Raw genomic sequence first — 13,231 nt, 5'->3', positions numbered from 1 at the left:
AAATTCTGAATTCAAATGATAGAGGATAATCTTTTTTTCTTTATTTGATGAATCTAAAACATTTTGGAATTATTATTTAATCGATTATCTCAAGTTGATTATTCCAAGATCGAGATGACTTATTCCTAAAAAAAAAAAAATTTGTTAAATCCCATCGGAAATTGGTGTTTGAAGTCATCTTTATGATGATAAAGTTACGAGTTTAAATTTTACTAAATATGTAGAATTTATTTTTTTTATAAGTATATTATAAATCGATAGGATGTGATCCGTGATACTTAGTTCGGGAGAGATTAAGACTTATTTTATTAATGTATTTGTGAGATTACATGATTAAGTTGGATTTCATACCAACGAATCATGATATGTTCGACTAAAAAAAAAAAACTTGAACGAGTTAAAAAAAAAAAAAAAAAAACTTCACCTAACATTTTTTAAAATAAAATAATTAAATTTTTAGGCATAAGAAAATATAAATCGAAAGCGATAGAAAAAGAATCGCACTTCTTTATTCTCGTTTCCCATTTATTTCAAAAAACACGAAGAACTACTTATTTTTCTCACTTAAAAATTATAAATATAAATATTAAAAATTGTATTGTTTCAAACGAGACACAAATAAATTATTTAAAATTAAATTATTATTAACGAAAATAAATTTCATTTATTAAAATTATAGGATTTTGGGAAAAGAAAAACAATTTTTCTGAATTTTTTGCACCTAGTTTGATAAAATTTTAATTTAAAACAATGAAAAATTACATTAAAAATAATTTCAATACATTCAAAATTATGTTAATTTCAATAAAATATATATATATATATATATATTGTACTAATTTCACTTGAAATTAAGTGCAATATTATCTTTTATCATCTTTTAATTAATTTTTTTTTTACATATTTCTCAGTTGAATTAAGTGTGAAATTGTAAATAAATTTTACCCAAAAAAAAAATTATCTAATTAAATATAATTTAGGATTTTATTTGGAACTTATTTCTCATTAAATTTTAATTAATTCCTAAATTTTAAGTTAGATTAATTTTAATATGCATAATAAAAATATAATTATTATGTTTAACTTTTCATTATTAACCCACTTTTTACCAAAAGTCAACCTACATCTTCAAAAATTGAAGATAGAAGTTACATACAAAAAATATATATATATATATACGTACACATATATAAATCCAATGTGGGTATAAACTATGCAAATTAAATTTAATATAAAAAATAAAATAGAAAATACTTCCAAATCACAATTAATTATTCTAAAAAAATTAAAATTAATTAAATAAAACCATTGTAAATAAATAAATAAATAAATTTGTACCAACTACTTTAATTAATGCATTCACATCATTTTCTTACTTATAATCAAAATTATAAAATTTATTATTCGTCCGGCCCTAAATTATTTAGGGTTCTTACTTGGTCAAAATTAATCCAAGTTTGGTTGCTTGCTGACTTTCTGTCAATTACCAATCAAATATGAAATTAGGGTTTTTTGCCCAATTGATTTTATGACTAATTAAGAATAAATTAATTGCACCATTAAAAAATGGATTAATAATTTTAATATGGGATTTGGTAAAGTATTGATTTTTAAGTTATCTTTGGATTTTGATTTTACAACAAGAATTTATATATATATATATATATGTATAAATTATATGTGATTATGATTTGATTTCAAATTCTAACCAATCATATAGTGGTTTAATGATTGAAATAATGTATACTACTTTTTTTTTTATAAAAGAATTCATTCATAATATTAATGTATCATTACATTAATATTCGGAGAGAAAATCTCGCAAATTTGTAAATCTGAATACATGCACGCGACTCGAGCTAAATCATGAGCCGTCTTGTTCAACTGACCGAAATATCAAATTTGGTAGATGATAAGGTTCTGCATTCATTCATGATAAAATTATATTTGAAACTATCATTCGCGTCTGTAGTAAGTGTTCTATACACAAGTAATACGTCGAATTCGATTCTATCTGAATCTAAACTGCAGAATATAATATAATTTAAAGTGTTTCGGCATTCCATAATACATGCACGCGACTCGAGCTAAATTATGAGCCTCAAAATTACTATATCGTTTTGTCCAACAGACCGAAATATTAAATTTGGTAGATAATAAGGTTCTGCATTCATCCACGATGAAACCATACTTGAAACTATCATCTGCGTCTGTAGTCAGTGTTCTTCTATACACAAGCAATACATCGACTTCAATTTTAACTGAATCTAAATTACGAAACATAATATAATTTAAAGCATTTCGGCATTCCATAATACTCAATGATCTATGATATTTAATTTAATAAAATATATAAATAATTTATTAACATATTAGTATTATTATATTGTTAATATAGAGTGTATATATATATATATATATATATATGTAGACACACAAGTAAATAGAGTATAGGGAATTGGGTAGGAAGAAAGAAGAATGGGGTAAAGTCCTAATTGGTGTCCTTACCAAGAAAAAAGCCAGCTAAAAGAAAAACAAACCTAAATATGTTGAAAATAAATAAAGTATTAATTAATTGATTAGTTGATTAATTAAGTAATTAATTACCTAATTAAGTAATTAATTAGTTGATTAATTAATTAATTAGTTGATTAATTAAGTAATTAATTAATTAGGAAACTAAGAAGCTTCCCTTTTTCTCTAGGCATGACTCTTTCATGGCATTTTTTTGTTTGACATCCTTCTAATCTATGAACTGTCACCCACTCTTTTACTCCTTCCACTACTCTTCTCTTAATTAATTAATTACACACATAAATAATATATATATATATATATATAACATCCATTTGGCATTTGCTTACCTCCTCAATATTGCATTGCAGGCTCCTCATCACCCACCATATTCATAACATTCATACCTATACATATACCATCTCTCTCTCTCTCTCTCTCTCTATATATATATATATATACAACTTCTCTCAATACAGGTTTCCTAATTTGTCTTGGAATTCTGGGTTTGCCAAAGCTTTTTTTGCTTCCTTCAATTTCAAGGTATGTTATCTTTACTTCCTCTTCCCTCTATATATACATATATATATATGTATCATTAAAAAAAATGATTGAGATATATTGTATTGTGTAAAATAAGAATAGGGTGTTTAAATTTTGATTCAAATTGAAAATTCAGTTTAATCCGAACTAAAATTAAAACGATTCGGGTTTCGATTTAAACTTTAATCTCAATTAGTTATTAGTTTAATGATTCGAGTTTCGATTTAGAACATCTTAATTAATTATTAGTTTAATTTAATTTCGATTTATACCTTTAATCTTAATTAATTATTAGTTTAATGATTCGAGTTTCGATTTAGATCATCTTAATCGATAAATATTTTTTCGTTAGTATAAATTATTTATTATTTGAATGATTAGGAGTTTAATTAATTTTTTTGAAGATGTGGATTAAAATCATAATTATTATAATTATTATAATCTTAACGTATAAGAAAAGTATGAATTTACACATGGGTATGTATAGATATAGATATACATATATGTATATATTTGTTACAATTTTTTGTTAATTAATTAAATATAAAAACTTTAATATTTATATTTATAATTTTAATTTTATGTAGTCATAATTTTTAAAATTTTTATTTTAATAAAATCAGATAAATTAATCATAATAAATTTAATTGGTAATTCGTGCACTCACGTTTACGTATTAGTAAATTTTAAAAAATAAATAATTATATAAATTATGTGGGGCCCACTGTTCCGATAATTGGTGGACGCGTGAAATTCCAGTTTTAACCCCTAACCGCGTACGCGCCTCACGCGGTTTTCTCATTGAGAAAATCGTCCGTGTATATGCGTGCATATATATATACATATACTGAGATGGTGAAGGAGACACCAGCCATTTCTTCCATTCTCACTTTGAACAGAACACAAATCAGTTGCTTGATCGTACTGTTTCCTCTGTGTTGCAGGTCGCCGATTCTTGCTATACCCTAAAATGGCGGAAAGAGTCCATCCTGGCGACTCTCCGACGAATCCCGCCACCGAAACGACGCCGCATCAACAAGTTTCCTCTCCTAAACCAACGGCGGAGAAGCCCGTCACTCCGCCAGGTACTTACGTTATCCAGATCCCCAAGGATCAGGTCTACCGCGTCCCTCCGCCGGAAAATGCTCGTCGTTACCAGCAGCTCACTGGCCGGAAGGCTCGCCGGAGCCGTTGTTGCTGTTGCCTCTGTACTTTCCTCGCTATCATCCTTGTCCTGATCGTCCTCGCCGGAATCGCAGCCGGCGTACTCTACCTCGTTTTCCGACCAGAGGCACCCGACTACTCCGTCGAAAGCCTCTCCATCAAGGGATTCAACCTGACGGCACTGTCCCCAATCTCGCCGGAATTTGACGTCACTGTGAGAGCCCGGAATCCTAACGACAAAATCGGTATATTCTACGAGAAAGGTAGCTCTGTCGACGTTTTCCACCACGACGTGAGGCTTGGAACCGGCGCACTGCCGGTGTTTTTCCAGCCGACGAATAACGTGACGGTGTTCGTCACGGCGTTAACGGGGTCCGGTATTGAGCTGACGAGTGCAATTCACCGAGGTTTGGTGGACGCTCAGAGAAGTGGAACGGTGCCGTTTAAGATTAAGCTGAGAGCGCCGGTTAGAATCAAGATTGGATCCGTCAAGACTTGGACGATTACCGTCAAGGTCAACTGCGATGTGACTGTGGATAAGTTAACGGCGGCGTCTAAGGTTGTGTCCAAGCGCTGTGATTACGGCGTGAATATCTGGGATTGACGGGAAGGGCACGTTTGGTTGTAGAAATAGTTAACGTTCCATTTTTCGTTTATTCTTTTTGTTACATACGGGTTGAAAAGGGACTATACCTTACTTATTATAAGCACTGTAGAAATTATATGATACAATTTTTATTGTTCTTCTAATTTCTGTTTCATAATTTATATCTATTTTTCATTGGGTATTAGTAATTTCTAATACCCAAATCAAACTATGCATTCTGGTGTGCTTACAGTCAAATTTTATGTTATAATAGATGTATATATATATATATATATACATATCATCTTAAGTAATGAAATCTCTAATCACCAAGGACTGTACAACTTCTGATCCACTCTATTCACTCCGTGTAATAAATAACAAAATCTCCACATTACAATTTTTCCAAACACTCATTTTATTTTCTTATTCTAACTTATATGAAAAATGCTCCACCAAAAAATACCCTTTTATTGTATTACTCTCTCCATGTACAAAATCCCACATACCCTCTTGTCTCAACTGCTTATAAAGCTGTCTCATTAGCCGTATCTTACTCCCGATTGCGATTTCCGTTTATCGTACTTGCTCTTCGCATCCTCGATTGCCCTTTCGAGTTCTGCATACATTGTCACGGAACAATCTGCAAAGTTATTCAATTGGCCAAGAAATCCCTCCAAACTTGACCGAAACCGGTCCAGACCTAAATTCCAATCATCAGAAGCTTCATTGTTTAACATATTAGCTGCTGAACCAGTTTCAGTATTCGAATATGGTTGGTTGGTGCCCTTCCCTTGGTTCTTCTCTTGACGTGGTAGAAAATGCGCGGTTTCGGCTGCTAAACCCTTTATAGAATCTGCAACTGCTCTCGTGGGTAATTTCTCAAGACTGTCTAGCCAAACACCACAAGTGGCATATATAGGAGGGCCATAGTTTCTCCATGAAGGGACTGTTGCCCTCTTCTTTCTTCTGGAAGATTTTTGTGGGAGAGAAACACATATCAAAAGCCAAGTATTAATTGCCTGAAGATAGGACTTTTGAGCACCAATCCATTTTGTAAAACTAGAAGAGAGTAAGCTCAGTTCGTTTTCAAGATGAATCGTAATTTGTCTGTGTGACTCTGAATGTACCGGAATTTTGATGGTGTTGTTTCTGTATGCTACGGAGATGATTCCGTATTGAAGCCTGTGACATTCCAACATCACTTCCCACATCCGACTCAACCTGCATCATTGCAAAAGAAAACTCATGAAGGCATTTATCTTTAATACTTCCATACTTCCAATAGGGCGTATAATACCCAAATCGAATTTGGCAACAAAAACGTATATGAAACTTCTAAAATTACTGAAAGTTAAAAGTATCGAAAAGCATATATGTTCCTGCCAATTGTCACATGAACATAAAGATAATCTCACTCATATTTGAATCCCTGGACAAAGTTATCAACCCGCCAAGTTTGACAGCAAGGAAATTGGCTCTAGATGTTTCCACCGTTCAATGTATGTTAGAGTTTCAAGCATTGTAAAATTTGGAACAAATACTTCCCTCACTCAAGAGTTTCAAGCATTGTAAAATTTGAAACAAATACTTCCCTCACTTAACATTCACAGGGATGGTATCCGCGATTGGGCTTTTTTTTTGTACCATGATTTCCATAATGAGGGTAAGTTATTCGTTTTCCTCCCTTATATTTTAGGATAATTATATTCAACGAGCACACTGAATGAGCAACCGGAAAGCTTTAAACTTTGCCATCAATCTCCAGATGAACATTGTAGACGATTATAACTAATCATAAACTTACTTCATGCTCTTATCCAATCATAATAGCAAGACATACCATGTCTCACCCATAGGTAAGTTGTCATTCTCGACCATTTTTGTGTTATGAGTGATGCTGAATATATTATATTAGGTTCAGATTTCCCTATAATGAACAGAAGTTATAAATAATTCTTTTGAATGTAGAACTATTGTAGTGTTTGGGAGTCTATTACTATACAATATTACTATTAGCATTTTATTGCTTTTAACCGTTTAATTCTCCTATTCTTCTTGGTATTTCTTAGCTTAATCCTATTTGGGATTTTTTCTTAGACAAGATGACTAATAACCTCTAGGAGTGAGATTAAGTTTTATTCTAAATTCCCTAACTAGGTAAAACACAAACCCTAATTTCTCTTACAACAACTCAACCCTCTTTCTCACACAAAGAATCATGGAAAAAAATGATTTTTGTAATAAACATGGAAAAAAGTTTATTCGTTGGATTGAAAAAATTGCTCCTCATTGGAGTGAAACAAGGATCATAAGCATTATAATACGTTCCTATCATTTTCAACTATGGAAATATTAGCTTTATTAATAAGATTTTATTATTTTTATATTAATTTTTTCACACTCCATACAAAAATGAGAATTGAATAATCACTTAACTCTCATGATTTCTTATACAAAATTTTATACTGCAAATGAACGACTCACATTGGCGCTTTGTCATTTTTTTACTATAGTCACTAAACTGAAACATGAAATTACAGTAAAATGTTGACCCAATATTTGCTCAACAATAGTCTGCAACTCAAGGAACTGAACACATGATTCTATAATCTAACATCAGAAAATTCAGGATGCTAAAAGTCTATTCGATATGGGAAATTGAAGGGGAGGGAATGCAAGAAATAAGGATAATTTAGTCTTGACAGGAACTACTAGTTTTTCAATTGAAATGTAAACACATACCCTTTAATCAACTCCTCTAGTTGTGGCTGGAGCTCTTGGTCGCGTAATTCCTCGATTTTATTTGATATAGAGTTAATCCTGTGAATAGCAACTATGATCCTTGAGTGAAGATCCTTGACAGAAGCACGAGTTTTATCAATTCGGTATGAACTTTCTCCCTTTGATTCCAGCTGTCTCAAAAATTTGCACTTTGCATCATACATACTTCTAACTGTCTCACTAGCCTGAAATTAGGATGTTGCATGAGATTACAGTCAACCATTTCAACCAACAAGAGAGGTTTATGAATTTTAAATTAAAAATACATATATAGCTTTCAGCAAGAAGCAGTATCAGTAGTTGGGGGAGGCGAGAGGGTGTGACAAATTACTCTGGTGAGAAATCTAAATGATTGGGAGATCAATAAGTATGAGAAGCTTCTTGACACTCTGTCTTTGAGTGTACATGGATGGTAGCAATAATAGTCCAGTGTGGTCCTTGAATAAGAATGGGATTTTTCGATGAAATCAGTTTTTGACTAAACAAGAGGATAATGACATCAGATTTGCGGTTAGACAAATTTGAAAGGTAAAGTCCCTCTCAAAATGTCTTTTTTCTGCTTGGAAGGCCAGTAGAGAATTCATGCTCCCCATTGATAAGCTAATGAGACGGGATAAGGTTTGGTGGATGATTGTGTTCTCTGTAAAAAGGCTGCGGAGACCTGTAATCATCTACTCCTTTAGTGTTTTGAAGGTTTACAAGTTTTAGACCATGGTTTATGGGTTATTAGGAGTCAAATGGGTGATGGCAGGATCAGGTAGAGAAGGTCATGGGCATGGAAGGGAATCAGTGGGAGGAGGAAATATACAGCCATTATTCCAATCACAATCTTTGGCAGTTTGAAAGGGGAGATGAATGTAAGAGCTTTTGAAGGGGTGGATGAGGAGACTGGCTTTGATTTAATTAAGAATAAATGGTTCTGAACCCTTGGTTTTTTGTTATTGCGTCATGTTTTGTATTCTATAGAGGATTTAGGGAACCTTATTGACATGCTGATAGATATGTAAATATTTTGTATACGGATTGGCACCCTCTTGGTGTTTTGGTTAATAATACTGTTTATATTTAAAAAAGCAACATAAGTTGTGGGAAGGGGTGCGGCGGGAGGAGGGACACTGGTAACTACAGTTATCCTCAGAAATAATAAATACCTTTACTTCATCATAAAGCTTTCTCTCCCATGCATATAGCCTATCTAATGTTGAGGCATGACTTCCAGATATCATATAGATACTGTCAAAAAGACTATTATTAAGTTCCCCAATATCATCTGAATTTAATCCCAAAGGATTCCTGGATGAAGATGATCGAGATGATTCAGTCCTTTGCCAAGTCAAGTACTTCACATCAGTTTGAGCAGGTTCTGCATTAAGATTATACAGGATCTTAGATTACCATTATGCAGACAAAATTCATGATATAGAGCAGTCATATTACAAAGTAGGAAAAGTCCGAGTGTTAATGTTTACAATTCACATGATCATATGCTCTCTTGAATGAGCTATACTTATCTATAACTTAAGTGGTAATACTATACAAAGCTGCCATTTGTTACACTCGTGACTTATAATAAAAAATAGATGAATTTGGGAACTGATAGCATCAAAAAGGAGAGCTAAAGCATAACTTTTTTTTTAATGAAAAAAAAATATAAAATACATTAATATGGCACCAATAGGGTACCACTCATTTACAAGATATTTACAAATTTATTAGTATATTTATGACATTCCCAAAAATCTTCCCACTTATAAATACCGTGCTCTAAAATCAAAGAGGCAAAATAATGTAACCATCTATCCCTAATTTTATACATATCTCCCTTTATCCCTTCAAAAACCCTACTATTCATCTCTTTTTAGATCACCCAAAAAATAGTCAAAGGAATAAACTTCACAATTTTTTTCTTTTTAGATGTCCCCTCCTAAGCTCAAAACTCATTCCTCACCGACCCAATCAGAACATAACTTGTTAAAAGACCTAAGAGAAAAAACAAAACCTATTTCATTAACACTTTCATGGAAATAATTCTTTTCTCCAAGTTTTTCACATCTTTTTAACAGAACAACCCAGATATCAGATTGATTCCAGAAAGCACTAAAAATGCCAATACTTGTGAAATAATTAACATGTATTTTGAAAGGAAAAATAAACTACCTTCTTGAACTTGGCTATGGTCTTCTCCACCACAAGCAAAACAAGCTTTGAAGAATGTAGATGCCGCTGATCCCCCTGCCGTAGCATTTTACAAGCTTTGTTAAAATTTTTACCAGCTCAAATCAGAAACTAAACAGCTGATTTGCATTATTTTTTTGTAATTTAGATTTGGAATTAGTTTTTTCCTTCTCCTCTCCATCCTGGTATCTTTCAAACTCAAGAAGATCATTCATCAACATTTTGACTTGTCAGTATTGAAGCCCGAAAAAACAGAAATTCTCAATGCCGGTGTTCTGTGCTAGATTCACAAACAAAACTTACTGAATGAAAGAAAAGTTGCCAAAAAGTAAAAGAGAATAAAAACCAACTAAATTACTTAAAACATCAATAATAACTTAGAGAGGGAGAGGAGACACAAATTACTTTCTTTCCCTGGAAATATTGGACGAAAATGCAATTTGTTTGCTTCAAGCATTCTTGGAACCTCTTTCCCCGACTCGGAAGCTTTTATAAAAAGAGACTCAATATCTTTCATGCTTGAAAAAAAGTCCTTAGGAGCAATCTTATTCTCAACGGAATCTTCTTTAACTGGCATTTTATTCATGTCAACATGAACAGAAACTGCTGAGGTTGTGGGCCTCACAGGTGATAACATCGGTGAGCTGCTTTTTTCCTCCTTTAAGAACTCCTTTTCCGGAGTCAAACTTCCAGCCGATTGCATGGTATGTGAAGCAGTAACCCCATTCTGATCATGCATCCTATTAAAGTTTTCAAAACTTCGAACCAAAGTATCTGTTGAGGGCTCATCAAATTCATCATCTGAATCCTGAGATTCTTCCTTATCATGAAAAGAAGATTTATCTTCCCCATCTTCTAGATCAGGAATTCCCTCACCTTTCCTCGTATGCATTATGTCATCAACATTCTCAACCCCTTCATTCATTCCTTTTTCCTCAGAAAATTGATGGTCGATTGGATGGAAAAGGCCAAAGTAATCCCAGGGAGGAGTTTCAGGTGGGATTGGAGATGCTTCAAATGAAGATGATTCTGGATTCTCAGCTGAATGAGGTGTGGTAGCTTGAGGGATACTAGAAGAGGTTACCACTCCTGTAATGGGTATGGGAGGCTTTTCTTCAACTTTTCTGGAAGAAATCCCCCTAAATTTCATATGATTTACCTGAACCACATTAGACTTGGGAAGGGGAGGAGAAGGAGATGGAGATAGTGTTTCAGTAACATCTACATGTTGAGAACCAGATGGAGAAGAGAAAGAAAAATGGGAAAGAGACTTCTCAGTTAAAGCAAATGGCTCTGGTGTCGCACTAGTCGAGGTGTACAAGGAGGACTCTACCAGACCTCCTGGCTCAACAAACTTCCGGAGAGCAGTTCCTGTATTTTTAAGTGACTGAACATAACAAACATGAGCAGTTGCCAGTGCGCATCTCCCATCAAGTGCTTGGCGAACAAATTTTTTCCTTTCACGACATAGCTGCAGAGCCTTGTCTTCTTCTATTTTAGAGCTCGAGGCCCCCATATTTCCAAAGTTCGGGGTGTTAAAACTCCTATCTAGCAATCAGTACATATCCCTCTGCCTGGCAACAAATCAACTTTAACTTTATTACATAAACACCTGAAAGCAATGGAGCATAACTTCTCAAGAAGAATTTTCCATGCATCACAATATTATTCCGAAATATTTAATTAGAAATATTGAATAGACACCATACATAACGTCAAAAGATTCTCATTCACCAAAGCAAATCATACCATTTAAAGGGTCATAAAATGGTAAGATCAATACAAACATATTCATCGTCCATTTAAAAGAAACTAAAATTTTCATGAATTTCCAAAATTGCAAGAATTTCAGGACTATATCACGAAAATAAAAAACCATTTCTTGCTGTATTCCTAATCAAAGTTCTCCCTTTTACAAAAATACATGTTTAGCTACTATCTAAAGGATATGGTGGTTGAGATAAGAAAATAGCAAAACAGAGAGAAAGAATTTTCCCAGCTTCAAAGATAAGCACCGGAGAGAGCACAATCTAACTCCAAAACATTAAGAACTACCAAAGGGAAGGGGAAAAATAAGCGTCTACTCCATGCCGTAGCAAAGATTTTGTGTAAACATAAAACAAATATAACACATAAGAATTAGTAAAGCAATCCATACCAGCAACAGCAACATTGGCACCACAAAGACCACCAGTTGAATCAATAATAACCATGAATAGAAGTAATGTTTATAGTTTAACTAGCCGAGAAACACCCCCTAAGTTTCTGAGTAAATGAATTCAGACAATCTTAAACAGCTAAGTTAAGACACAAAAATGGTAAACTTGGAGGGAAAATTGGAAGTTTAAAGAGCTGGTTTGATCTCAAACCCCTAAACCCAAAACTCTTTTGAATGAAAGTTAAAGTGAAACATTTATCAGAAGCACAGATATCTTTAATTTCTCTGTGAAATGGCTAAAAGAAACAACAAAGAGGACACAAGCACAAATCAAAAGCCTGTTAAGTTCAAAGTTGTAAACCTCAAAAGAAGGGCACTCAAAAGAAGCGGGGAAATATCAATGAATATTCATAATTAGATCCTGCAAAGCAAAACCCGACACCCATTTTCAGCTTATATACATATACATACATATTATATACAATCCGCACAGAAATCTTTATTTAGTAAGGAAAGGAAATTTCCTTCAAACGCATCTACCCAGAAAGAGAAATAGCACAAAAAGATGAAAACACAAACAGTTAAGTGAATCAGGAAAAGCATCAAAAGAGATCAAATTCAAAGGCCCCAAAAGAGTAAAAGTGCAGTATTCAGAAACCACACCAGATGGACATGTGAAAGAGGCAATCAAATCCCTCAAAATGGAAAAAAAGAAAAACAACCCATTAAATCAAACGAGTTAAAAACTTAGAAAAACAGTAATCAAACCCAAAACCCATCAAAATTATCTTACAAGGAACGAAAGAAAATGAAATCCATCTACTACCGAGTATAATTCCAGTTATAGAAAAAAAAAAAAAAAAACCAATTTTATATGGATGTAAAGAAGGTTAACCAAGTGGGTACCTGAGAAAAGTAGAAGAACAGCAGATAGCTTGGGATTCAGAGAAGCATCGTGGAGGAGGAGTAGAGAAATCAAATGATTGAAACAAGTGATTCACTGATTTTCAATCTTCACTCTTTTGGGGATCTGTGTAGTTACTAATCTCGGAGAGAGAGATGAATGATTGAGTGTGATCTGAAAATTCTGATGCGGAATCTGATAATAATAATAAGAAGAAGAAGAAGGAGCAGACGCATCGGAAGAAGAGAAGAGGAGAGATGAGGGTATGGCGACGGACGGCTGCTACTTCCATGCAAAAAGGCATTTTGTAAAGACATCCGTCCGCTTTTTCCGTCGCCTGTGGGACCCACTACTTCTTTTACTTTTCACCATTCAGAAATCGTCACCTTCTTCCTCTTTGCTT

The 13,231-nt window shown here is 33.3% G+C and overlaps 2 protein-coding genes across 4 annotated transcripts; one reads left to right on the top strand and one right to left on the bottom strand.

Moving 5' to 3' along the window:
• Positions 1-2,894: 2,894 nt before the first annotated feature.
• Positions 2,895-4,971, top strand: LOC110810647 (NDR1/HIN1-like protein 13). The gene is made up of 2 exons (XM_022036871.2): positions 2,895-3,057; positions 4,002-4,971. Exon 2 carries the CDS (start codon positions 4,028-4,030, stop codon positions 4,823-4,825), a length of 798 nt encoding a protein of 265 aa, XP_021892563.1. The 5' UTR covers positions 2,895-3,057; positions 4,002-4,027; the 3' UTR covers positions 4,826-4,971.
• Positions 4,972-5,144: 173 nt separating this feature from the next.
• LOC110810646 (bZIP transcription factor (DUF630 and DUF632)) lies at positions 5,145-13,202 on the bottom strand. 3 transcript variants are annotated; one of them, XM_088219254.1, is made up of 7 exons: positions 12,831-13,202; positions 10,172-11,378; positions 9,749-9,823; positions 8,743-8,954; positions 7,553-7,776; positions 5,938-6,031; positions 5,601-5,776 (listed from the first exon to the last, which is right to left on the bottom strand). In XM_088219254.1, the coding sequence occupies exons 2-7, from the start codon at positions 11,280-11,282 to the stop codon at positions 5,690-5,692; spliced, it is 1,803 nt and encodes a 600-aa protein (XP_088075380.1). In that variant the 5' UTR covers positions 11,283-11,378; positions 12,831-13,202; the 3' UTR covers positions 5,601-5,689. The 3 variants fall into 3 exon arrangements, with proteins under 3 accessions (XP_088075378.1, XP_088075379.1, XP_088075380.1); XM_088219252.1 differs by having other exon boundaries at positions 5,145-6,031; positions 12,831-13,198; XM_088219253.1 differs by having other exon boundaries at positions 5,145-6,031; positions 10,172-11,340; positions 12,831-13,197.
• Between the last annotated feature and the right edge of the window lie 29 nt (positions 13,203-13,231).

This window comes from Carica papaya, chromosome 5 (assembly GCF_054855325.1).
Source record: "Carica papaya isolate Zhongbai chromosome 5, ASM5485532v1, whole genome shotgun sequence".
NCBI lineage: Eukaryota > Viridiplantae > Streptophyta > Magnoliopsida > Brassicales > Caricaceae > Carica > Carica papaya.
Note: the sequence above shows the minus strand (reverse complement) of the source record. Positions and strands in the feature narration are given on the sequence as shown.